At 35.7% G+C, this 12,551-nt stretch overlaps 1 protein-coding gene across 1 annotated transcript in view; it reads left to right on the top strand.

Annotated features, from left to right (window-relative positions):
- The first annotated feature begins 1,790 nt into the window (after window positions 1-1,790).
- b4galt1l (DP-Gal:betaGlcNAc beta 1,4- galactosyltransferase, polypeptide 1, like) overlaps window positions 1,791-12,551 on the top strand; it is a 94,331-nt gene continuing 83,570 nt past the window's right edge. The window contains exon 1 of the mRNA XM_061976542.2: window positions 1,791-2,693. Coding sequence (XP_061832526.1) covers window positions 2,384-2,693 — 310 coding nt within the window. The 5' untranslated portion in view covers window positions 1,791-2,383. The remainder of the gene's footprint in view (window positions 2,694-12,551) is intronic.

Below are 12,551 nucleotides of genomic sequence, written 5' to 3'. Positions count from 1 at the left end.
ACTGGGTTGCAGTCACGTGACCTAGAGGCACATCCGGGCACTTCCGAGTTTCAGACGACAGCCTCGAGTCTTATTAGGCTGCAGATGTTGTATTAACTGGATCAGTGCAGATGTTGTATTAACTGGATCAGTGCAGATGTTGTATTAACTGGATCAGTGCAGATGTTGTATTAACTGGATCAGTGCAGATGTTGTATTAACTGGATCAGTGCAGATGTTGTATTAACTGGATCAGTGCAGATGTTGTATTAACTGGATCAGTGCAGATGTTGTATTTAGAAAGGTTTACAGGCAAATATATAAAAAAATAGTGTTATTATTCCTGCTACAAGTATTATTATTCCTGCAACAAGTATTATTATTCCTGTTAGAATTGTTATTATTCCTGCTACAAGTGTTAATATTCCTGCAACAAGTATTATTATTCCTGTTAGAATTGTTATTATTCCTGCTACAAGTGTTAATATTCCTGCAACAAGTGTTATTCCTGCTACAAGTATTATTATTCCTGCTACAAGTGTTATTATTCCTGTTACAAGTGTTATTATTCCTGCAACAAGTATTATTATTCCTGCTACAAGTGTTATTATTCCTGCTACAAGTGTTATTATTCCTGCTACAAGTGTTATTATTCCTGCTACAAGTGTTATTATTCCTGCTACAAGTATTATTGTTTCTGTTACAAGTGTTATTATTCCTGCTACAAGTGTTATTATTCCTGTTACAAGTGCTATTATTCCTGCTACAAGTGTTATTATTACTGCTACAAGTGTTATTATTCCTGCTACAAGTATTATTATTCCTGTTACAAGTGTTATTATTCCTGCTACAAGTGTTATTATTACTGCTACAAGTATTATTATTCCTGCTACAAGTGTTATTATTCCTGCTACAAGTGTTATTATTCCTGCTACAAGTATAATTATTCCTGCTACAAGTGTTATTATTCCTGCTACAAGTATTATTGTTTCTGTTACAAGTGTTATTATTCCTGCTACAAGTATTATTATTCCTGCTACAAGTATTATTATTCCTGCTACAAGTATTATTATTCCTGCTACAAGTATAATTATTCCTGCTACAAGTGTTATTATTCCTGCTACAAGTGTTATTATTACTGCTACAAGTATTATTATTCCTGCTACAAGTGTTATTATTCCTGCTTCAAGTGTTATTATTCCTGCTACAAGTATAATTATTCCTGCCACAAGTGTTAATATTCCTGTTACAAGTGTTATTCTTATTATTCCTGATACAAGTATTATTATTCCTGTTACAAGTATTATTATTCCTGCTACAAGTGTTATTATTCCTGCTACAAGTATTATTATTCCTGCTACAAGTATTATTATTCCTGCTACAAGTATTATTATTCCTGCTACAAGTGTTATTATTCCTGTTACAAGTATTATTATTCCTGCTACAAGTGTGATTAGCGACCACAAAAGAACACAAATTAATGCGATTTCTTGTTCTTTTCTTAATTTAGTTTTGCTGTGAAAACCCACTGATAAAGTACAGAACAAACTCGATTGCATCACAGAAAGTTTCTCAAACAAATGTCATGTTTTCAGAATAAAGTAACTACTGCAGACAGAATATTTTGTATTTGTCAAGGTGACGACAGTGATAGTTTTAAGAGGCATTTCCCGGACTTGATGGACTTTAACAAACTAAACTCACGCTCACTTGTTGGAATGCGTCGCTCAAACTGCATGACAATGAAGCCGCCAAGAAGAACCGGATGTGACGTAATATGCATACACAAAGCGAAAAAAGTGGGGGAAAGTGTCGTGCCCAAGGACACAACGGCAGTCACGAGGGTGGCGGAAGCCCGGATCCTCAAAATTGCTCGTTTCTACTTGAAATACAGGGATTCAACATCAAAATTCGAATTTCAAATGTGCTTTTCTGCGCCTGGTTTAGTAGCCACCCTGCGTGCAGACAACGTAAGTCTTTTATTTTGGAAACTCTCGCCGGAAGCGCTCAATGTCATTGACTTACCTTAACGGTGGAAAAATAGAAAGTTTTTCCACTTCTTCGGAGTTCTGGCGTTTTAACACGTGACGTCTAACCCCGAGCGCATTTTTACATCAACACTGACTGCTTTATTGTCGTGCCCCGGAGCCGCGGCGCCGCTTTAAGGGACAACTTCCTGGGCGAGGACTGAAAGAAGCGGCGGCGCGGGATAAGAAAAGTTAACGGAGTGGTGTTAGCTCGCGCAGCTAAAGCTAACTGTCCTTCGGCGTGTGACGTCACCAGAAGCAGGACCTCGCCTAACTGTCCTTGACTGTGACGTCACCAGAAGCAGGACCTCGCCATGTCCTCCTGAGGACAGATGGAGGTCCCCACAAGCAGCTAGTCCAGTCAGGAGTCACTCAGGATGGCCGCCGACTCCTCGGCGAAGTTTAGCGTCCTCCATCGGACCTGCAAGCTGGTGGTGCTGCTGTGCTTCCTCCACATCTCCGTCACCCTCGTCTACTACGTCCGCTCTCTGGACACCACCTCCGCCTTCCTGCAACACCTGCACCAGCACAACACCAGCACCGCCCCCACTGCTGGTACTGGTACTGGTACTGGTACTGGTACTGGTACTGGTACTGGTCCCTCCAAGCCGCCCATGGACGTCCCCAAAGAGGAAGGGGAGAAGAAGAAAGGCTTGGACAAATGTCCTGAAACTTCTCCGCTGCTCGGTGAGTCTTCCTGGACTTTTTGTCTTCAACTAACTCACTAACTAACTCACTAACTAACTCACCAACACACTAACTAACTGCTTGGACAAATGTCCTAAAACTTCTCCGCTGCTCGGTAAGGCTTTCTTGACTTGTTGTCTTCAACTAACTCACTAACTAACTCACCAACTCACTAACTAACTGCTTGGACAAATGTCCTGAAACGTCTCCGCTGCTCGGTGAGGCTTTCTGGACTTTTTTCTTCAACTAACTCATCAATTAACTCACTAACTAACTAACTCACCCACTAAATAAATCACCAATTACTAGCTCACTAACTAACTGCTTGGACAAATGTACCGAAACTTCTCTTTCTGGACTTTTTGTCTTCAACTAACTCACCAATTAACTAACTAACTCACTCACTCAGTCACTCACTGACTAACTAGCTCACTAACTAACTGTTTGGACAAATGTACTGAAACTTATCCACGGCTAGGTTAGGTTTTCTGGATGTTTTGTCTTTAACTAACTCACTAACTAATTCACCAACTAACTCAGTAACTGCTTGGACAAATGTCCTGAAACTTCTCCGCTGCTCGGTGAGGCTTTCTGGACTTTTGGTCTTCAACTAACTCACTAACTAACTCACTAACTAACTCACCAACACACTAACTAACTGCTTGGACAAATGTCCTGAAACTTCTCCGCTGCTCGGTGAGGCTTACTGGACTTTTTGTCTTCAACTAACTAACTCAATAACTAACTCACCAACACACTAACTAACTGCTTGGACAAATGTCCTAAAACTTCTCCGCTGCTCGGTGAGTCTTTCTTGACTTGTTGTCTTCAACTAGCTCACTAACTAACTGACCAACACACTAACTAACTGCTTGGACAAATGTCCTGAAACTTCTCCGCTGCTCAGTGAGGCTTTCTTGACTTTTTGTCTTCAACTAACTAACTAACTCACTAACTAACTAACTGCTTGGACAAATGTCCTGAAACTTCTCCGCTGCTCGGTGAGGCTTTCTGGACTTTTTGTCTTCAACTAACTCACCAACACACTAACTAACTGCTTGGACAAATGTCCTGAAACTTCTCCGCTGCTCGATGAGGCTTTCTTGACTTGTTGTCTTCAACTAACTCACTAACTAACTCACCAACACACTAACTAACTGCTTGGACAAATGTCCTGAAACTTCTCCGCTGCTCGGTGAGGCTTTCTGGACTTTTTGTCTTCAACTAACTCACCAACACACTAACTAACTGCTTGGACAAATGTCCTGAGACTTATCCGCTGCTCGGTGAGGCTTTCTGGACTTTTTGTCTTCAACTAACTCACCAATTAACTAACTAACTAACTCACCAACTAACTAACTCACCCACTAACTACTTGGGCACATGTACTGAAACGTATCCACTGCTCGGTAAGCTTTCTGGACGTTTTGTATGTAACTCACTCACTAACTAACTAACTAATTCACCAATTAACTAACTCACTAACTAACTGCTTGGACAAATGTCCTGAAACATCCCCGCTGCTCGGTGAGGCTTTGTGGACTTTTTTCTTCAACTAACTCATCAATTAACTCACTAACTAACTAACTCACCCACTAACTAAATCACCAATTACTAGCTCACTAACTAACTGCTTGGACAAATGTACCGAAACTTCTCTTTCTGGACTTTTTGTCTTCAACTAACTCACCAATTAACTAACTAAATAACTAACTAACTCACTGACTAACTAGCTCACTAACTAACTGTTTGGACACATGTACTGAAACTTATCCACTGCTCGGTTAGGTTTTCTGGATGTTTTGTCTTTAACTAACTCACTAACTAACTCACCAACTAACTAACTAACTGCTTGGACAAATGTCCTGAAACTTATCCGCTGCTCGGTGAGGCTTTGTGGACTTTTTGTCTTCAACTAACTCATCAATTAACTAACTAACTAACTCACTCACTCACTCACTCACTCACTCACTCACTCACTCACTCACTCACTCACTCACTCACCAATTACTAGCTCACTAACTAACTGCTTGGACAAATGTACTGAAACTTGTCCGCTGCTCTGTGAGGCTTTCTGGACTTTTTGTCTTCAACTAACTCACCAATTAACTCACAAACTAACTCACCGACTAAGTAACTCACTATCTGATTAGGCAAATGTCCTAAAACGAATCCGCTGCTCGGTGACGCTTTTTGGACTTTTTGTCTTCAACTAACTAACTCACACACTATCTCACCAACTAACTAACTCACTAACTAACTGCTTCGACATGTGTCCTGAAACTTCTACGCTGCTCGGTGAGGCTTTCTGGACTTTTTGTCTTCAACTCACTCACTCACTCGCTAACTAACTGTTACTTTCATGTTCCCTCACTTGTTCTTGATTTAGCTTATTTTAACTTGGTCTTGACTTATTAATTTAATTTAACTTGTTCTCGACTTGTACACTTGTTCTTGACTTGCTAACTTGTTGTAACTTGTTCTTGACTTGCTAACTTGTTGTAACTTGTTCTTGACTTGCTAACTTGCTTTAACTTGTTCTTGACGTGTTAATTTGCTATAACTTGTTTTTGACGTGTTAATTTGGTTTAACTTGTTTTTTGACTTGCTATCTTATTTTAACTTGTTCTTAATTCGTTCTTTTAACTTGTTTGTTTCAACTTGTTCTTAACTTTTGCACTTCGTCTTGACTTGTTAACTTTGGTCTTAACTTGTGTCTGACTTGGTTGAACTTATTCTTGACTCATTAACTTGTTTTAACTTGTTCTTGACTCACTAACTTGTTTTAACTTGTTCTTGACTTGCTAACTTGCTTTATCTTGTTCTTGACTCGCTTACTTGTTTTAACTTGTTAATTTTCCTTAACTTGTTCTTGACTAGCTATCTTGCTTTAACTTATTCTTGACTTGCTAACTTGCTTTAACTTGTTCTTGACCTTCTAACTTGTTTACATTTTTCTTGACTTTCTAACTTTTTTTTAAAAAATTGTTCTTGACTTGTTAACTTGTTCGCGACTTGTTAACTTTGGTTTTAACTTTGTTTTGCCATGTTAACTTTTTTTACTCGTTTTTGACTTGTTAACTTGTTTTAATTTGTTTGTGACTTGTTAACTTTGTTTTTAACTTTGTTTTGACAAGTTAGCTTTTTTTTTTTTTTTTACTCATTCTTGACTTGTTAACCTTTTTGAACTCATTTTCTTGCTTTTTTCTGACTTGCTCTTGACTTGCTTACTTATTTTAACTGGTTGTTGACTTGCTAACTTGTGTTAACTTGGTCTTGGCCTGTTAACTTTGGTTTTAACTTGTTTGCGAGTTGTTAACTTATTTATGACTTAACTTTGCTTTCAACTGTTTTTTGACTTGCTAATTTGTTTTTAACTTTTTCTTGACTTGTTAACTTGTTTTAAAATTGTCTTGACTTATTAACTTGTTTTAAAATTGTCTTGACTTATTAGCTACTTTTAACTTGTTCTTGACTTGTTAACTTTGGTTTTTACTTTTTCTTGACTTGTCAACTTGTTCTTGACTTGTTACTTTGGTTTTAACTTGTTCTTGTATTATTTACTTTGGTTTTCACTTTTTCTTGATTTGTTAACTTGTTTCAATTTGCTTTTGACTTGTTAACTCTGGTTTTAACTTGTTCTTGACTTGTTAACTTGTTCTTGTTTTGTTCTTGACTTGCTAGTCTATTTTCGAACATGTTCTTGACTTGTTAACGTAGGTTTTAACTTGTTCTTGACTTGTTTTAACTTGTTCTTGACTTGTTAACTTGTTTTAACTTGTTCTTGACTCGTTAACTTAGGTTTTGACTTGTTCTTGACTCGTTAACTTGTTTTAACTTGTTCTTGACTTGCTAACTTGTTTTAACTTGTTCTTGACTCGCTAACTTGTTTTAACTTGTTCTTGAGTCACTAATTTGCTTTAAATTGTTCTTGACTTGTTAACTTCTTTTAACAAGTCAAGTTATCGACTTTTGTATGTTAACGACTTTAGTGTGTTGACTTTTATGTTTACGACTTTTGTGTGTTAACAAGTGTTGAATGTTAACGACTTCTCTATGTTAACAAGTTTTGTATGTTAACGACTTTTGTGTGTTATTGACTTTTGTATGTTAACAACTTTTGTATGTTAATATTTTTTGTATGTTAACGCCTTTTGTGTGTTAACACATTGTGTCTTAACGACTCTAGTGTGTTAACAAGTTTTTAATGTTAATAAGTTTTGTATGTTTATGACTTTTGTGTGTTAACAAGTTTGGTATAGTTTTGTATGTTAACAAGTTTTGTATAGTTTTGTGTGTTAACAACTTTTGTGTGTTACAAGTTATGTATGTTAACAACTTCTTTGTGTTAACAAGTTTTGTATGTTAAAGACTTTTATGTTAATGACTTTGTGTGTTAACAAATTTTGCGTGTTAACAAGTTTTGTATGTTAAAGACTTTTGTATGTTCACAACTTTTGTGTGTTAACAAGTTTTGTGTGTTAACAAGTTTTGTATGTTAACCACTTTTGTGTGTTAACAAGTTTGGTATAGTTTTGTATGTTAACAAGTTTTGTCTGTTTACGACTTTTTTGTGTTAACAAGTTTTGTGTGTTAACAAGTTTGGTATAGTTTTGTATGTTAACAAGTTTTGTCTGTTAACGACTTTTTTGTGTTAACAAGTTTTGTGTGTTAACAAGATTTGCATGTTAACAAGGTTGTATGTTAATGACTATTGTATATTAACGACTTTTGTGTGTTAACAAGTTTTGTATAGTTTTGTGTGAAGTTTTGTATGTTAATTAAGGCTGCAGCTAACGATTATTTTTCTATCGATTAATCTATAGATTATTTTTTCGATTAATTGGTTAATCTATAGATTATTTTTTCGATTAATCTATAGATTATTTTTCCTTTTACCGATTATTTTTTTTATTTAAAATGAAGATGAAAAAATAAATGTTGGCCAGTTTTTTCAAAAGGCATGACTTTTATATACAAAAAAAAAAGTATGGCCACTCAGTCAACATTGACAACAACATGACAAAATATTCTGTAACAATGTAAACATTTAAAACTTTTAACATTTAACAAAATTAAAAGTAGCTTATTTGCTTTTTAATGTGCAAATATAAAAGTAAACATCCAGTGCAAATCTTAATATTCTGCAATAGTATAAGCATTTCTAAAGTAAAAGTATTGCTTATTTTGCTTTAAAATGTGCAAAAATAAAGATAAACATCCAATACAAAAAAGTGCAAAACGAAATATTCTGTAACAGTGTAAACATTTCAACAAAAGTAAAAGTATTGCTTATTTTGCTTAATAACACAACAATGATAGTATGATTAAAGTGAAAGTTAATTGTTGGTTTGTACATAGTATATGTAACTGTTAATGTTGTAAAAGGTATTTGCACAACTAATTAACGTTAGCGTTAAAGAGGAGCGCGTCTTTGTAAACACTGAACAGGCATGCCAAACGCGCCTCTCAGAGCGAAACAGTGTTTTAGTTTATGAATTTACAACGCAGATACAGTTTTGTATGTTAACGACTTTTGTGTGTTAACGACTTTTGTGTGTTAACAAGTTTTGCGTGTTAACAAGTTTTGTATGTTAATGATTTTTGTATATTAACGACTTTTGTGTGTTAACAAGTTTTGTATGTTAACGACTTTTGTATTTGAACGACTTTTGTGTGTTAACAAGTTTTACATTTTCACAAGTTTTGTATGTTAACAAGTTTTGTCTGTTAACAAGTTTTGCATTTTCACAAGTTTTGTATGTTAACGACTTGTATGTTAACAAGTTTTGTCTGTTAACAAGTTTTGCGTGTTAACAAGTTTTGTATGTTAACGACTTTAGTATTTTAACGACTTTTGTGTGTTAACAAGTTTTGCGTGTTAACAAGTTTTGTCTGTTAACGACTTTTGTGTGTTAACAAGTTTTGCGTGCTAACAAGATTTGCATGTTAACAAGTTTTGTATGTTAACGACTTTTGTATTTCAACGACTTTTGTGTGTTAACAGGTTTTGTATGGTAACGGCTTTTGTATTTTAACGACTTTTGTACGTTAAGAAGTTTTGTCTGTTAACGACTTTTGTGTGTTAACGACTTTTGTGTGTTAACAAGTTTTGTCTGTTAACGACTTTTGCCTGTTAACAAGTTTTGCGTGTTAACAAGCTTTGCATGTTACCAAGTTTTGTATGTTAACGACTTTTGTGTGTTAACGACTTTTGTCTGTTAACAAGTTTTGTAATTTAACGACTTTTGTATTTTAACGACTTTTGTCTGTTAACAAGTTTTGTATGATAACGACTTTTGTATTTTAGCGACTTTTGTATTTTAACGAGTTTTGCGTGTTAACAAATTTTGTCTGTTAAAAGTTTTGCGTGTTAACAAGATTTGCATGTTAACAAGTTTTGTATGTTAACGACTTTTGTATTTTAACGACTTTTGTGTGTTAACAAGTTTTGTATGTTAACGACTTTTGTATTTTAACGACTTTTGTATTTTAACGAGTTTTGCGTGTTAACAAATTTTGTCTGTTAAAAGTTTTGCGTGTTAACAAGATTTGCATGTTAACGACTTTTGTATTTGAACGACTTTTGTGTGTTAACAAGTTTTGCATTTTCACAAGTTTTGTATCTTAACGACTTTTGTATGTTAACAAGTTTTGTCTGTTAACGACTTTTGTGTGTTAACAAGTTTTGCGTGTTAACAAGTTTTGTATGTTAACGACTTTAGTATTTTATAGACTTTAGTATTTTATAGACTTTTGTGTGTTAACAGGTTTTGTATGTTAACGACTTTTGTATTTTAACGACTTTTGTCTGTTAACAAGTTTTGTAATTTAACGACTTTTGTATTTTAACGACTTTTGTCTGTTAACAAATTTTGTATGTTAACGACTTTTGTATTTTAACGACTTTTGTATTTTAACGACTTTTGTGTGTTAACAAGTTTTGCGTGTTAACAAGTTTTGTCTGTTAAGTTTTGCGTGTTAACAAGATTTGCATGTTAACAAGTTTTGTATGTTAACGACTTTTGTATTTTAACGACTTTTGTGTGTTAACAAGTTTTGTATAGTTTTGTGTGTTAAGTTTTGTATGTTAAAGACTTTTGTATGTTCACAACTTTTGTGTGTTAACAAGTTTTGTGTGTTAACAAGTTTTGTATGTTAACCACTTTTGTGTGTTAACAAGTTTGGTATAGTTTTGTATGTTAACAAGTTTTGTCTGTTTACGACTTTTTTGTGTTAACAAGTTTTGTGTGTTAACAAGTTTGGTATAGTTTTGTATGTTAACAAGTTTTGTCTGTTAACGACTTTTTTGTGTTAACAAGTTTTGTGTGTTAACAAGATTTGCATGTTAACAAGGTTGTATGTTAATGACTATTGTATATTAACGACTTTTGTGTGTTAACAAGTTTTGTATAGTTTTGTGTGAAGTTTTGTATGTTAATTAAGGCTGCAGCTAACGATTATTTTTCTATCGATTAATCTATAGATTATTTTTTTCGATTAATCGGTTAATCTATAGATTATTTTTCGATTAATCTATAGATTATTTTTCCTTTTATCGATTATTTTTTTTATTTAAAATGAAGATGAAAAAATAAATGTTGGCCAGTTTTTTCAAAAGGCATGACTTTTATATACAAAAAAAAAAGTATGGCCACTCAGTCAACATTGACAACAACATGACAAAATATTCTGTAACAATGTAAACATTTAAAACTTTTAACATTTAACAAAATTAAAAGTAGCTTATTTGCTTTTTAATGTGCAAATATAAATCAAATCAAATCAAATCAACTTTATTTATAAAGCACATTTAAAATTTACCACAGGGGTAGCCAAAGTGCTGTACAATGAGCAGGTTAAAAGATAAAACGAGTACCGAGCAAACACAACACAACACAAACAGAACATGATAAAAAATAAATAATTAAAATAGAATTAATAAAAACATAAAAACATAAAAACAGGATCACAGCAGGTGTATTATGGGGCGCCATTGCAGGATGGATATCACTCAGTGTTAAAAGCCATGGAATAAAAGTATGTTTTTAAGAGAGATTTAAAAACAGGAAGAGAGGAGGCTTGTCTAACACTCAGGGGTAGGTCGTTCCAGAGCTTGGGAGCAGCAACGGCGAAAGCTCTGTCACCTCTAAGCTTCAGCCTTGTGTCAGGGACCGTCAACAGCAGCTGATCGGCTGATCTTAAGGATCGGGTGGGGCAGTAAGGCTGAAGGAGGTCGGAGAGATAGGTTGGCGCGAGGTTGTTTAGACATTTAAAAACAAATAAAAGGAGTTTAAAATGTATTCGGTAACGCACAGGGAGCCAGTGAAGGGACGCTAAAATAGGGGTGATGTGCTCACGTCTGCGGGTCTGTGTTAGCAGACGAGCAGCAGAGTTCTGTACGAGCTGCAGGCGGGCGAGGGAGGCCTGGCTAATGCCAACATACAGGGCATTACAGTAATCAAGACGAGTCGAGATAAAAGCGTGGATTAATTTCTCAAGATCATGTCTTGATAAAAGCGGTTTCACTTTCGCTATTTGGCGTAATTGATAAAAGCTTTTTTGAACGACGCTGCTGATTTGTTTTTCGAATTTAAAATCTGAGTCAAACTTTACCCCCAGGTTTGTGACAGAGTCGCTGAGATACGGGGTCAGAGTGCCGAGGTCAACGTTGGGGGAGGGAGAGCGACTTGGACCGAACAACATAACTTCTGTTTTGTCTTCATTTAGGCTCAGGAAGTTAGCTGAAAGCCAGACTTTGATGTCGTGCAGGCAGTCAATAAGACTTTGAACCGTGTTATTTTGTGCCATGGGAAAATAAATCTGGCAATCATCGGCATAAAAATGAAATGCAATACTGTACTTCCTAAAAATAGAACCAAGGGGGAGAAGGTAAAGCGCAAATAAAATTGGGGCAAGGATTGAACCCTGGGGGACCCCATGTGGTAAAGGAGCTGTGGACGACATAAAACTGTCTACTTTTACACAAAAACTCCTGTCGGTTAGGTACGACCGGAACCAGTTGAGGGCGGCGCCCTTAATGCCCACACAGTTCTCAAGACGAGTGATTAAGGTGGCGTGGTCGACGGTGTCGAACGCAGCAGACAGATCTAAAAGCACCAGGACAACATATTTACCAGAATCAGTGGACAGGAGGATATCGTTAAAAACTTTTAGAAGCGCTGACTCTGTGCTGTGGAGGGCTTTAAAACCAGACTGGAACAGCTCAGTGATACCATTATCCTCTAAGAAGGGCAGCAACTGACTGTAGACAACCTTCTCTAATATTTTGGAAATGTATGGAAGATTAGAGATAGGTCTGAAGTTAGAGAGGAGAGAGGGGTCGAGGCTGGGTTTTTTAAGTAGAGGTCGTACCACTGCATGTTTAAACTCTACTGGAACTATTCCAGAAGAGAGGCTACTATTGATAATGTTAAGGACACTTGATCCAATAGTAGCAAGTACCTCCTTAAACAGGCGAGGTGGGAGGGCATCTGCAGGAGAACCAGAGGGCTTCATATGACTAACTGTGTCACTTAAAAAAGAAAAGGACACCGGCTCAAACTGATGGAAAACAGAAGAGAAATGCAGGGGAACAGAAGGGTCATATGAAGGCTGAGATAGACTGGCTCTAGTTGACACAATTTTGTCAGTGAAAAAATGGAGACAATTTTCACAGAATTCAAAAGAAGCATCAAAACCAGCAGATTTGGGAGCATCAATGACAGTGTTAATAGTTTTAAACAGAACTCTGGGGTTGTTACAGTTAGAAGATATAATCTGAGATAGATATATATTCATTTCTGCTTTTACAGTCATCTGAAAGGAAAACAGGCTTTCTTTAAAAATGGCAAAGGA

The sequence above is a fragment of the Nerophis lumbriciformis genome, linkage group LG16 (assembly GCF_033978685.3).
Source record: "Nerophis lumbriciformis linkage group LG16, RoL_Nlum_v2.1, whole genome shotgun sequence".
Lineage (NCBI taxonomy): Eukaryota > Metazoa > Chordata > Actinopteri > Syngnathiformes > Syngnathidae > Nerophis > Nerophis lumbriciformis.
The sequence above is the reverse complement of the archived record's forward strand: the minus strand, read 5'-3'. Positions and strand labels throughout refer to the sequence as shown.